Source organism: Cnephaeus nilssonii (genome assembly GCF_951640355.1).
Source record: "Cnephaeus nilssonii genome assembly, chromosome: 12".
NCBI lineage: Eukaryota > Metazoa > Chordata > Mammalia > Chiroptera > Vespertilionidae > Cnephaeus > Cnephaeus nilssonii.
The window spans coordinates 43457874-43471889 of NC_137083.1; the positions used below are offsets into that span (position 1 = coordinate 43457874).

At 41.9% G+C, this 14016-nt stretch overlaps 1 protein-coding gene across 1 annotated transcript in view; it reads right to left on the minus strand.

Annotated features, from left to right (window-relative positions):
* Window positions 1-14016, minus strand: part of VPS41 (VPS41 subunit of HOPS complex) — a 141502-nt gene that overhangs the window by 16344 nt on the left and 111142 nt on the right. The window contains exons 17-22 of the mRNA XM_079786062.1: window positions 10211-10303; window positions 8019-8146; window positions 6375-6519; window positions 4410-4451; window positions 4194-4244; window positions 1067-1204 (exon numbers count right to left, since the gene is read on the minus strand). Of these exons, the coding sequence (XP_079642188.1) occupies window positions 1067-1204; window positions 4194-4244; window positions 4410-4451; window positions 6375-6519; window positions 8019-8146; window positions 10211-10303 (597 nt within the window). The remainder of the gene's footprint in view (window positions 1-1066; window positions 1205-4193; window positions 4245-4409; window positions 4452-6374; window positions 6520-8018; window positions 8147-10210; window positions 10304-14016) is intronic.

Genomic DNA, 14016 nt, shown 5'->3' on the forward strand with positions numbered 1-14016 from the left:
AAATGTAAGGTTTTTGATAAGTTAATATGCAGGCAAGATATTTTTTTCATTAACTACAGATTTTGAAAATCCATTGAGCTGAAACTGGTTTATAGTAAATCCAGTTCATTTAAAGTTAACCATAATGGGCTGAAGAAGAAACTAGGTTGTAAGTGCACATAAGCTGGGTCAAACACTCTTTTTTGTTTTGTTAATACATACAGCTGATTATAAAGTACTTTTTACCTCGCCATCTGAATTTATTTAATAAGACACTTGTACATGTTATATAGCACTCCAGATATTATAAGAATCATGGGAAACAATACCGATGGCCTTAGATTGCCCAGTTTCTAGTACCTGCATAGGAAATATTTATAGTTTATTTATTATAGGTACATACAACTTGTTAGTTCATATTCAGCCCTCACTAGAACCTTGTTTGTATTCATTTATGCACTCACTCATGATATAACACATATTAAGTGTCTAGCAGGTGCTGGTTACTGGGTTCACCAAAATGAGTGAGAAAAACTCCTTATCCTTGAAGAATTTACAAGATACTGGGAGGGGGAAAAAGGCTAAAATATAATTATAATGGGCTGCAGAATGCTAGAGAAATGAACTGTAGAGTGAGAGAGGACTACAGAAACACACAAGGTGACTATTTAAAGCAGACAGGGTGTAGGGCCTGAGTTATCAACCTTGAGTCCTGAGTGGAGCGAGTCCTTCTGGCTCAGGACAGTCTGTGTCTCCCTCCCAGGCTGCCTCTGAGGCTCCATGCTGATCCTGGTACACTGACTCAGACTCCTGATGCAGTATCTGCTCTATGGTTGACTAGACCCTGGATTGATCCTTTATTCCAATTAAACCTGGCACAGAAATACTTGGGCTTCTTACCAAAACCTAATCCAACAGGACCTCCACCTCTCATCAGAATGCCCCAGCCAAACCTCTGCTTAGAGCAACAGCCTTCCCCCGAAAGAGGGACGGATGAGCAGGGACAGGAAGACTAGAATAACCTGCAGCTTACCCACAATGACAACTCCTTCACCTGCAGTGTGTGAGTGGGGGAGCTGTGACTTACCTTTTCGAGTGGGCAATGGGTACTATCTCGGAGAAATGGAAGTAAGTTTGGTCGGTCATATTCAGCATAAAGGCTGATCTGTTTTTCATGGTAGCGCTGCCCCTTATGATGGTCTCTCTTGAAAAGCTTATGCAGATACTAAAAAGAACAAAGGAATAAACCAGGAATATTAAAGTAAGAAAAGCAATACCTGTTTAACATCCCAATTTTCAATTCTAAACAGCTTCCGTGGTGAGGCTGAGGGAAAGCAGCTTACAAGAAAAAAAAATCTGAATGTGAAAAAGAAATATCTTTGCCAGAACAAGGAGACTCGGACACTTTCTCTGGCCCAGAGTGACTTGGCTCTACCACTTCCTATCCAGTGGGCAAGTCACTAATCTCTCTGTGACTGAGTTTCTTTACCTGCAAAAACCTCATTGGGTTGCTGTGCGGTTTGAATGAGTTACCTTTTGTAAATCACTCAGAACCACACCTGGCATACACTAAGCACTACAGAAGTGCCAATGATGGTACAGTTGACCCTTGAACAACATGGATTTGAACTGTGTGGGTCCACTTACATGCTAATTTTTTTCAATAAATATACTGTCACCCCTCTGTATCCGGGGTTTCGCGTTGCGGATTCAACCAACTGCAGATCAAACACAGTCTTTTTGATCTGTAGCTGGGGAACCACACTGTGGACAGCTGAGTGTATGCATTATTCTATGCTATTTTATAAAAGGCGCTTGAGCATCTGCACATTTTGGTAACCACAGGGGGTCTTGGAGCCAGTCCCCCCAAGATACAGAGGGGTGACTAGTTAAGTTTTTGGAGAGTCAAAAGTTATACACGATTTCACCTCTGTGGGTTAACCCTGGCATTGTTCAAGGGTCAACCATAGTTGTTAATATTGTCACCATCATCTATTTTGCTGCAGAAATAAAATGCTTGATTAGTGGTCTTTCTAGATCATAAAAATTCTTGCCTTTATATAAAAGGGGATAGAGTTATGGGACAAGAATATGATCTTAAAAATTCGAGCAGTAAGCACTCAATTAATTCTCATACCTTCTGCATCTCCTCTGTTAGGATTATTGAGAATCTGTGTTTGCAATGATATGCTGCCTGTACTGGTGACATCAAAGATAAAAATAACAACTAAAAATCAAGAAGAGTACAGGTATTCTAAACTAATTTTCAAAAGTGATTACTTCCCCTAGCTGTCTGAAACTGTTAATGGACTTCAAAGGAAATGAGTAATTCACTTTGTACTCAGAGGCAAGATTAAGTCTATCAATACATCACACAGAAATTGAAAATCAATGTTCAATGTTTAGTTAATGTAAACAAACACCCCATAACCCACGGGAGGCTAAAAGGCTGCATCACACCGTTCATGTAAGTGCATTCACACCCCTAGTAAACTGGTCCAAAAGAAGCACAGAGCATCCGCCTGCCCCTGAAGTTGGGGCTGTCTGTGGGTTAGGTGACCTTTGACATTCTCTGATGTGTAGGGTCCCTAAAGAAGCCTAACCACGACTGATGCATCTTCTGAAGGCAGGAAAGGGGGAGCAGTCAGACAGACCTCCACGCCGTCTGACAGAGGCGGCTGCCCTCCACTGGCCCCGGCTGGGGTCAGCGTGTGAGCTGGACACACAGTGCTATTTCCCAGAGGCATAAGCAGGAAGGGAAGGCTGTCACATCAGCCGGAACAAATGTATAGAGACATCCCATTACCTGACAGGAAGATGAGCCATTTTAGGGTGAGATCGGCCACCATTTCCCCACTGCACTAATTACACTGGCACACAGGCACCCACCGCCTGTAATCCTGCCTCATGGCACAAGAAGGCCCGAAATCATTGTTTTATAAACAAATGCCAGGGTGGCCAGCACAGTGCCACCTTGCTTGGGTCAGCAGATAATCTTGAGATTTCCAATCACAAACAATATAGCAACAGCATCTGCACAAAACTATTAACACTCTATTCCCAGGGCCTCCTCCTGGGGTACAAAAAGGTGGGCTAAGATACAAGAGCACTCTCTACCAGAATAATCCCTATTGTCATTGAAGCCTTTTCTTATACAGTTTTTAAAGGACACAGCAAACACCTACTCCTGCTTTACTCCCATGATGACAGCAATACAGACAAACAAGATATTCCCCCAAAGATCTAGAACAGAGGGCCTTAACAGCACCACCACCAAGACCACTCCAGAGAAGTGGGATTAACTACTGTCAAGTAAGGGGGGAAAAAGAAGACTGTTCCTTGATCATTCTGTGGTGTTGTATCTATAATAATAAAAGCGTAATATGCTAATTAGACCAGATGTCCTTCCAGATGTCCTTCCTTCCGGACAAAGCCACAGTGAGTGGGGGCTGAGGCAGAGGTGGCAGAGGCCCCTGGCCATGGCAGTGGTGGGTGGGGGCCAGGACCTAGGCCCTTGCATGAATTTCGTGCATAGGGCCTCTAGTCTATATATAAAAGCCTAAGTGACTGTTTGACCATTTGACTGTTATCTGTGATGCACACTGACCACCAGGGGCAGACGCTCAATGCACAGGCATGGAAATATGAAACAGACTGATGAATCTCAGAGGGAAGGGTGGGAAGAGATTAACAAAAGATCTTATATGCATACTAGAGGCCTGGTGCATGGATTTGTGCACCAGTGGGGTCCCTCAGCTTGGCCTGCGGGGATCGGGCCGAATCCATGCACCGGGCCTCCAACATCCTTGAGGGGTCCCGGATTGTGAGAGGGTGCAGGCCAGGCCAAGGGACCCCACCGGTGCACAAATCCATGCCCAGGGCCTCTAGTTTATGCTACAATTATGTCAAACAGCAATGATAGAAGGAAGGTGCTTACTCCCAGGCACAGTTTGATCAACACAAAAATAAATATAACTTTTTTTAAATCACAAATCACTGTGAGTCAAATGAAAGTGTCTGATCTGTAATTAATCCCTAACCTGGATGCAGAGCACATGCTGAACATTAATAATTACAGAACACTGTTTGTGGTCAAACCTACAATCTGATTATTAACGTGAAGAGTTCACTGCAGGATTCTCTCCCCAATACTGAAAGGTGATGTGCCCTACTACGCGATCTAAAGGGCAAAAGAAGACGATGGTTATGCTCACCACATGTTGTAATTCTGGTCTGTCTTCTAATTCTTCCACTACCTTTTTAATCTGGAGAAAAAGAAAAATTTTAAACACAGAGTTATGAGGACAGGAATATAGGTGCAAATTATCTGATAAACATCTGTCCTCTTCTTGGTTACAACAGTCCCAGACACTCACCTGCTAACATATAAAAAAATAAAAGACAAAAAGAATAAAATAAAAGACACTTACTGAAATTTTATCTTCATTGTCCAAAAGCATGTCAACAGCTTTCTGAAATTAAAAAAAAAAAAAATAGCCACAGTCATTGAAATTCACCAGATAAGAAGAGAACACTGAACACATGTATTGTATTTGCTGTCAGTTAAAGGGAGAAGGCTTATTTTCCATACATAAGGAGGTCCTTAGCCTCACAATCACCGTTAAGTGATATATTTATAAAAGAATGCATTTTAAAATGGGCCTCAACTATGTGTTCTGCATACTTCTGAAATAGTATCTTGTTATTCACCAAATACCAAATATTTTGACTACACACATATTATAGCCTCCTTGACCCCTCAGATATCTTCAAAAGTTCTCATGTGACTCTCAGTAGTTAGGGAGAAAGTATTGTTCCCAGTACCACAAAAATGAGCTTTTCTTCTAGCCACCTGATTTTTGACCAAGTCCCTTTACAGATCTCACAGATGTAAGGAGCTGATCTTATGTGGAGAAGAGGATAAGAGCCAGAAAAAGTAAGATACCTGCAGTCTGAAAATGACATAAGGCTCATGAACTTTTACAATTTACTTTCACTACCTTTGATATTCACAAAACACAAAGTAGACAGTGTTTGCAACAAGATCCCACGAGACTGAGCCTCAGAATACCGAGGTCCTGTTCTTGCCTCTGCTACTCCCTACCTGTCTGCTCCAGACAGTTTTTTTTTCTTCTGAAATATGAGGATATTTGGAGATTATCCTTCAGGTATGTTGTAGTTAGAAAACTCTATGATTCCTTAATTTTGGTTCATACTCTTGAATAGCAATTCGCTTCAGCTCATTCACCTTTTTTTCCTACAACTACATTTGCAAAACTAGATTCTTGAGACACATGGATGGGTAAATGAAGAGGCATAAGGACATGGGCAAGTATAATAATTTTTTATGTAAGCACCTCATCCTCTTAATTATCTCTGCCAGAGAAGCAGACCTCTATACCTGAACTTCCTGGGAACTGCACTAATTCGTTTTAAAGCTACAGTTCCTGAGGACTTGATTCATTCAGAATGAAAAATGGGCTAAAATCATCTTTCAAAAAAAAGAAGTATATTTACCTCCTATTTAAATTAAGTTTAAGAAGACTAATAGCACACAATATATGTATAACATATGTATATAATACAAATATACATAATATAGCATATAATACCCTTAAATACATTACATTTTAAAACAAAATTGAAAAAATCCAAGTAAACCTTTTGGATCCTTAAGGTTCTCCTGTGATTTATCGAAATGTCCAATTTTCTGAATAAAAACTACTGTGTTTATGAACCTCTTTATTTCAATCACTAGAACTTGTCATTCGCTTTCTTTTATAAACACACACACACACACACACACACACACACACACACACACACACACAGTTTGTATCACTTTACAAGGGCCGCTGTGAGCTGTGGAGGTTGGGTGCCATCATTAGTCAAGCAATTCACTATTCAAATTTGTCTTACAATAAAATAACACATCCCACATATCTTGGACCTAAGTGTCATCTGAGGCCAGTGGATACTCCACAAGCTCAATCTGTAAATACTAAGGAATAAAATTACAATAAATAGATCAAAATAAAACTTTACTTAAAATTTCAATTCTGGAACATACAATTAGAGGACTGAATCAAAGCATATAGTTTCTTTGTTTCTATGAATTATGTGAATTGTTTTACTAAAAATTTAGTTCACACACAATTTCAAAAGTGTTCATCAAATTATGATTGCTTTCACAGAAAAATCACATCAAATAAAGAATTTCTGAATGCCAACTTCTAAAATACCTAACACATAGAGACAGTCAGTGTTCTGAACACGATCAGCATATAGCCAAGCTATGTGATTTATTAACTACTCTAGCATTTGGATAGCTGTCTAATTACTAAAAATTTGGAGGAGTAAAAATAAATTACCAGTATTAACATAAAAAACATTACCTCGGAATCAAAATCCATTAACAAAACAATTTTATCCTTGATAGAGCTGAATAGATTATGCTTGTGAATCAACTGGAAAACATCCTTATGTCTTAATGTTAAGTATATTTCCAGAGCATTGCCATAGTTTTTATCATAGGTGTACCTGGTAATAAAAAATGTTTTACATTAATGTTCATCAATACTTCTACTTAAACCCACATATTCATATAAAAATCTTGTTTTACAATATTAAAAAATGAAAAACAGGTTTAGAGAGGAAAGTTAATTTTTTTTGGAAAGTATGCCTTGGGATTTAACTACACATGAACAATAAATATTTCTTTCTCACAATCTTGCAACATTTTAGAAAATTTACAGTATTCAACAAAAATTTTCTTTTTTAGAAATTCTCTATTTTTTAAAATAGAAATCCACATATCAGACAAAAAAACAACAACAACAACCCCTATTATCCATAATGAAGGAAATGCTTATTCTAGTAGTAGAAAAATCAGTTCAAATTCTTATAAACAGTATTCAGCTGATGACATTCCAAAAGCTTATTTATAAGGAAGCTGTATAAAATGTAATTTTTTTGTTGTTGAAACAATGGTTTTCACATTGCTTAACTCCCTATGCTGGCTCCTGAAAGCCAACTGAACCTAAACCGCACTGTGTGTCCAGGATTAGTGTGTACAGAATTATTAGTATCACTGGTATGTTGTTAGTACTACAGAATCTAAGGAATGTCTATAACAATGTTTCCAGAAGAAAATGATGAATGCCACAAACACAACTCCCTCCATGCCAAGACCTTTCTTGGTCTTGGCAAAAGATGTAAGATGGGCAAGGAAGTGGTGGGAGTGCCAAGGGGGGCCTGAAGCAGGAACAGTCTTCCTGAGATCACCTGCAGTTTGCTTCTTGTCCACTAGACCAGCGGTCACCAACCTTTCAGACCTCATGGACCACCAGTGGACCATTCCTGCTGGCCTCTGCCCACTAAATGACAGTACCACTGCGGACCACTGGTTGGCAACCGCTACACTAGACCAAAGCTCTGTGAGGGCACGAGTGTGTCTTATCTATCTCTCTATCACAGGCATATGGCACAGAGCCTGGGCCACTTTGTAAAAGTACCCAATAAATATGAATCATAATCCGGATTGCATTTCCTGCGCCCTATGTCAACGCTAGGCACTGTACTTAGTTCTTGATTATGACAAATCACTTAAGTCTTAAAACCATCCCCTAAGGAATTGTTACCTCCAATCTTACAGATAAGGAGTCTAAGGTCTGAGAGACTTACTGACCAGAGATCCAAGAACGACAGAATCCACAGCCTCGTGCGGAAACCATTCTGCCTACGTAATCTCAGACGCAGCACCCTTCCCTCCCCGAACCACTGTCTCTACTAAGTACTGCTGACCAGGACTCTTCTCCTCTGGGGAACAGATTACGTTACAATTGCACACATTTTTCTTGCCTCGTAGTTGTTCACTGAAGGCTCATGAAAGGCTTTCACTAAGAGGGAATATAGAAAAATGGTATAAAGGGCTCCCTTCCCTTCTCTGTGTCCTCCCTACTCAGAGTTTACCAAACCTAAAATATGAAAAACTTCCCATGTAGACTAATTTGAAAAAAGCAGCACTAAATCATACTCACAATTCTGCCAGGGTCTGAAGTAAGGTCCTGTTCTGACTGTCTTTCTTCAGGTGCTCCCGAACTGCTTGAACTATTACCGAATTGTTGTACAGATCTCCGGGCCATTCTCGGACCAGCGTGGCAAAACCCTAACCAAGGGGGTGGGGGGAGGAAGAACACTCTCTAAATAGGATAACAATCGAAATAGTCTAAACAATGCCTAAAAGTATTCATGTAAACAGACACAATAATTTTATGATGAAAACCTTGGTCCATAAACATGTCAATTTTCAGACTATGGGTTTGGGGGTGGCCAAGGGAGACAGAATTACTACACCCTAATCGCTATTTACCACTCCTGGGAAGTAGGTGGTGTCATCCACGTCTACTCTTACTTGATGAAACGCACAAATAAGAAATGCCCTCTGGTCCTTCAATGAAGCATCACTGCACAGAGAGAATGTGGGTTTGACTTGCCCTGTCCTCATTCTGGACCAACTACCACATGTGGACGACATCTTTAACATCCTACAGACACTGGCAGGTCAGCTCCTCCCCCACCGCCTCTCACGCACGTTAGGTCTGGGCTGTGGAGCCAGCACAACAGCTCACCGTGGCTTGTCCCACCGGGGAACAGCCCAGTATCCTTCAACAAGTTACCCTCCTTGTCCTCCTTCCACTACGCCTCTAAACCTGGTTTTGTTTGGGAATTTGGGACTTTGGTTCAAGTCTTATCCCCTAGCTCTGACCCTATCACTAGATCTGAAATTTTGTAGTTCTAATAGAAAACCCCAGATCATCTGGATCCCATTACTCTCCCATGGCTGATTCTTGGCCTGTATCCTGGGCAGCCTCTGCCCTCCTGATTCCTCACTTTAGCCCTCAGGTTTTGTAACTCAGTACAGTAGAGCAGCTTACTTACTGATCCTTGACAACTTTTAGGAAAAACACGGCAAATAAAAGTAAAAATTTTCATATTATTGAAAAAGATCATATGAATATTAAATAACTCAACCAATGCTTTAATAAACTACTCTGAATTTGTTTGAATGATATTTAGAAATGAAAACTGTGTGCTAAAATTTGCTTCTGTAAAGTATCAGGATTTGGTAAGAAAATCACAGACGAATCAGGAATACAGTCTCCATTAAAGGCCAACACACTTTCTCCTAAAGTGACCCTCAGGAAGGATGGCAAGACACTACAGCAACAGGCGACACATTTCCATCCAAACTGCAACCTTCCTACACGTGAGCATGACTGCAGTTTGACTGACAGCTGAGGAGAGATCATTCTTTGTGGCAGGGGCCTATCGTGTGCACGGTGAATGTTTAACAGCCTTCCTGCTGGCCTCTGCCCACTAAATGACAGTAGCACAAACCCGGCTGCGGGACAAACACAGCCACTGTCGAGAACCACTGGTTTACATGCTTGGGTGTGACTCAGACTACTGCTGCAGGATCATCACCCATTCACACTCGCATGCCTGGTGCCTAGCACATTCCTGGAATATAGTAGGCACTAAAAAGATACTTTCAGAGTAAATGTGTGTTAAATTAACAAACTTTAAAAATTACAATCCATTTTGGGTGCATGCAAACTTAAATTACAATTTGGCATGCTATTTATTAAATGTATGGCCTTGGGCAAGTTAGTTAATGTTTTAATTCTTTAGTTTCCTCACCTGTAAAATTAAAATTACCGTGTATAGTGTTGTTGGGAGCATAACATCTCAATTTGCATGTACAAGTGCAGTAGATAGTAGATAATTTATGTACTGCCTTTCTCTTAATAAGCAAACAGATCATTTCCAATTCCTTGCTCCATCGCTACCCTCTCAATTTCTCTTTAATTCTCCTTTGGCAAACTTATTAGTTCTGAGTCTCACATGTTAGAAAATTCTGATTTCTTAAGGGGGATTATACACAGCAATAGCAGCTGCTATTCCATTTATGAAATCCCCAAATGGCACAGAGTCCCTTTTTCTATGAAGGCGGTAACTTAAAAAAAATCTCCAAAATTTACATGGATTAGAGATTTTCAACTCTACATCATTAACATTAGTAGTCATTAGAGTTTATCTCAGTTTCATCTACCACACACAAACTACAAATCAGTTAACTTTAAAACAGTTGCTCATTATATTATTTTTCTAAAATTCTTAACATTTTCCATTGAGAACAAGTAAATATGAGCATGCCTGAATGCCATACCTCATAATCACTTTCCAAAAATTCGTGTAAGATCATTTCATAAATGAGTGGTTTCAGAACTGGATCCCCTCTTGGCAAATAAGGACTAATGGCCTAGGGAAGGAAAAGAGAAAAATAAACAAATAACAAAAATCTTTAAAAAATGGTAAAACAAAACTATACTCAAATTATGCAGAAAACATAAAATTATATTTTCAATTTTAAAATTTAAGGCAACGAAGTACTTTGGGAAATTATTATAAGGAGGAAAAATTCAAATGAATTCTATTTTCTTATAACACATTATAATTTTTTTATGTATCTATGAGGGATACGTATGCTTGAATGAGTGAATAAAAATTGCCTAGGGTAACCTGCACATCTCTGTTCTTTCTGTTGAATAATGAAAATCTAAATAATAAGTGGGAGACGATCACAGAGATTATATTAAAGGGAGGATCAGCATGAGCACAGTCATCGGGGCATGAAAGCATACTCTGTATTCAGGGAGGTCACAGATGTGGAATGAGGTCACTGAAGGGAGATGAGGCTGGAGAGGAAGGTGAGTCGGGTCATGAAAGGAGTTCAGATCTTATCTTGTGGGCAGGAGGCAAACAACAGGTACTGGGGGAGTGAGAGCAGCACACTGATTCTTTAAACAGCTAACTCTGGGTCAGGGTTGCTGGTAGATCTATCAAGAGTTAAGGCAGCAGTACCAGAAGGAAAGAGAGAGGCCCTATTGATACTCACAGGGTAAAACTGACAAGAATTGGAGATTAAGTAGAATACGAAGAGTTAGGAGTTCACATCAAAACAGTGGCGTTGAGCTACTAAGCAGGGAGGAATGGGTATAATGTGATGTCATAAACACAGATTGAAAGGAGAATGACCGAATTTGGGAAGAAAATGGAGTCACATTAATTTGAGTGATTATCAATAATATCTAAAATAAAAAATGGCTATCGCACACTTCTAACATAGATAAGATATTCAAAAGGGAGGTCTAGGTGATGGAGGCACCTGGGTAAACATGGCCACAGGACTGGGTAACACACTCCAGAAGCAGCCCAATAAGCAGGAGGGGCAGCGTCCGTGGGGGTTTCCCAGGGAGGAGAACACACATGGGGCTGACCAGCTGAGTAACTGGGAATTTTTAAAAGAATATTCATAACGCTAAGAGACCACAGAAAAGGCCCCCACATGCTAAAGTGTTTTTTTTTAAATAAACAAATATAGGAATACTTTAGTGATTTGATATTGTGCACCAAGTTGAAAGATTTTTTAAAAATGGCCCTGGCTGGTGTTGGTAAGTGGTTAGAGCATAGCCCTACACACTGAAGGGTCGCAGGTTCCATTCCCGGTCAAGGGCATGTACCTGGGTTGCATATTCAATCCCCTACCCAGACTGGGGCACCTGCAGGAGGAAACCAATCAATGTGTTTCTCTCCCATCGATGTTTTTTCTCTCTCTCTCCATCTATCATCTACCTATCTATCTGCCGTCCTCCCCCCACCCATTCTTTCTCCCTCCCTTACATCCCATTCTCTCTAAAAACCAATGGAAAAAAATATCCTAGGGTGAGGATTAACAAAACAAAACAAAAAACAATATTAAAAAATGAAGTATCGAAATTATTTGTTAGAGCTACACAGTCAAACGTTTCCATTTATTTTACAGTAAGTAAAAATACTTTAAAAAGCATTAATCTTTAGTAAATTTGAAAAAAACAAACACAAAACACCCTCATGTTTTAAAATCTACTGGCTGAGACTATACCTATTTTCCACCATCTATTAAAAAGAACATGACTAGCCCTGGCCAGGTGGCTTAGTTGGCTGGAACATCACCCTGTGCACCAAAGGTTGTGTGTTCAAATACCAGTCAGAGCACATACCTCAATTTCAGGTTCAATCCCCAGTGAGGGCCCATACGGGAGCCAATCAATTGATGGTTCTCTCTCTTATCAATGTTTCTCTCATTCTCTCCCCCTCCTTCCTCTCTCTAAAAACATAATTTCAGGTGAAGATTAAATAACAAAAACCACACTAAAAAACATAACTAGCCCTGGTTCAGTTGATTAGAGTCATACTGATATGCCAAGGTTGAAGGTTCAATCCCCAGTCAGGGCACATACAAGAAACAATCAAAGAATGCCTAAATAAGTGGAACAACAAATCTTTTTCTCTCCCCTCTCCTCTCTCTAAAATCAATCAAGAAAAAAAATTTTTTAAAAAAGGAATATGAAAACTTCATCTGAACATAGAACTGGACAGGGATAAGAAAGTGAACACATCATCCTATCTGAAAAGAGTGAATATGCTAATTGACTCTCACACCATTGCAAAGATGGCAGCGCCCACAGCCAATGAGGAGGGAATATGCTAATTGACTGCCCCACCCTCAAAGATGGTGGCGCCCAGTCCCCTCAGCCCCACTGGGTGCCTGCCTCCGGAATCCCCCAGTCCCCTCAGCCCCCCAGCCTCCCAGGGCTGGGCCGAGGCACAGGCAAGCCTCGGATGGCGGCTGCCCAGCCGCCAAGGGCCGCCCGAGGCTCAGGTAACCAGGGCCAGCCGAGGCTTGCGCTGCTGGCAGTGGCAGCAGCAGAGGTATGATGGGGCATCGCCTTCCCCTCATCGCCAGGTCACCTCCTGCCCCTGAGGGCTTCCAGACTGTGAGAGGGGGCAGGCTGGGCAGTGAGACTCCCCTCTCCAGTGCATGAATCTTCATGCACCGGGCCTCTAGTTTATATAATATACTAGAGGCCCGGTGCACGAAATTCGTGCACGGAGGAGGGTTGTCCCTCAGCCCAGCCTGTACCCTCTCCAATATGGGACCCCTTGAGGGATGTCCGACTGCCCGTTTAGGCCCGATCCCACCGGGCCTAAGCAGTTGGGATGCCTAAACGGGCAGTCGGACATCCCTCTCACAATCCAGACTGCTGGCTCCCAACTGCTTGCCTGCCTGCCTTCCTGATTGCCCCTAACCGCTTCTGCCTGCCAGCCTGTTTGTCCCCAACTTCCCTCCTCTGCCGGCCTGGTCACCCCTAACTGCCCTCTCCTGCAGGGTTGATCACCTCCAACTGCCCTCCCTTGCAGGCTTGGTCCCTCTCAACTGCCCTCCCTTGCAGGCCGGGTGCCTCCCAACTGCCCTCTCCTGCTGGCTATCTTGTGGTAGCCATCTTGTGTCCACATGGGGGCAGGATCTTTGACCACATGGGGGCAGCTATATTTTGTGTTGCAGTGATGATCAATCTGCATATTACTCCTTTATTAGATAGGCTAGAGGCCTGGTACAGGGGTGGGGGCCAGCTGGTTTGCCCTGAAGGGCGTCCCGGATCAGGTGGGGGTTCCCTTGGGGTGTGGGGCGGCCTGAGCGAGGGGCCTGTGGTGGTTTGCAGGCTGGCCACGCCCCCTGGCAACCCAAGGAGAGGCCCTGGTATCTGGAATTTATTTTCCTTCTACAATTGAAACTTTGTATCCTGGAGCGGAGCCAAGCCTGGGGCTCCCTCCGAGCGGCTGGCAGCCATTTGTGTTGGGGTTATAATTGAAACTTTGTTGCCTTAAGCGGGTGAGCCCGGCCAGGGTGTGCGGAAAGCTTTGCTTCCCCTGTTGCCGGCAGCAACCCTGGCCTGCTCTCTCAAGCTCCATTCTGCCGCCATTTGTTTGAATTTGTTTACCTTCTATAACTGAAACTTTGTAGCTTGAGTGGAGGCTTAGGCCTGGCAAGGGCAGGCGGAAAGCTTGGCTTCCTCTGTTACCTAGGAAACCTTGCTCTCTGTGGCTGTAGCCATCTTGGCTTGGGTTAATTTGCATACTCGCTCTGATTGG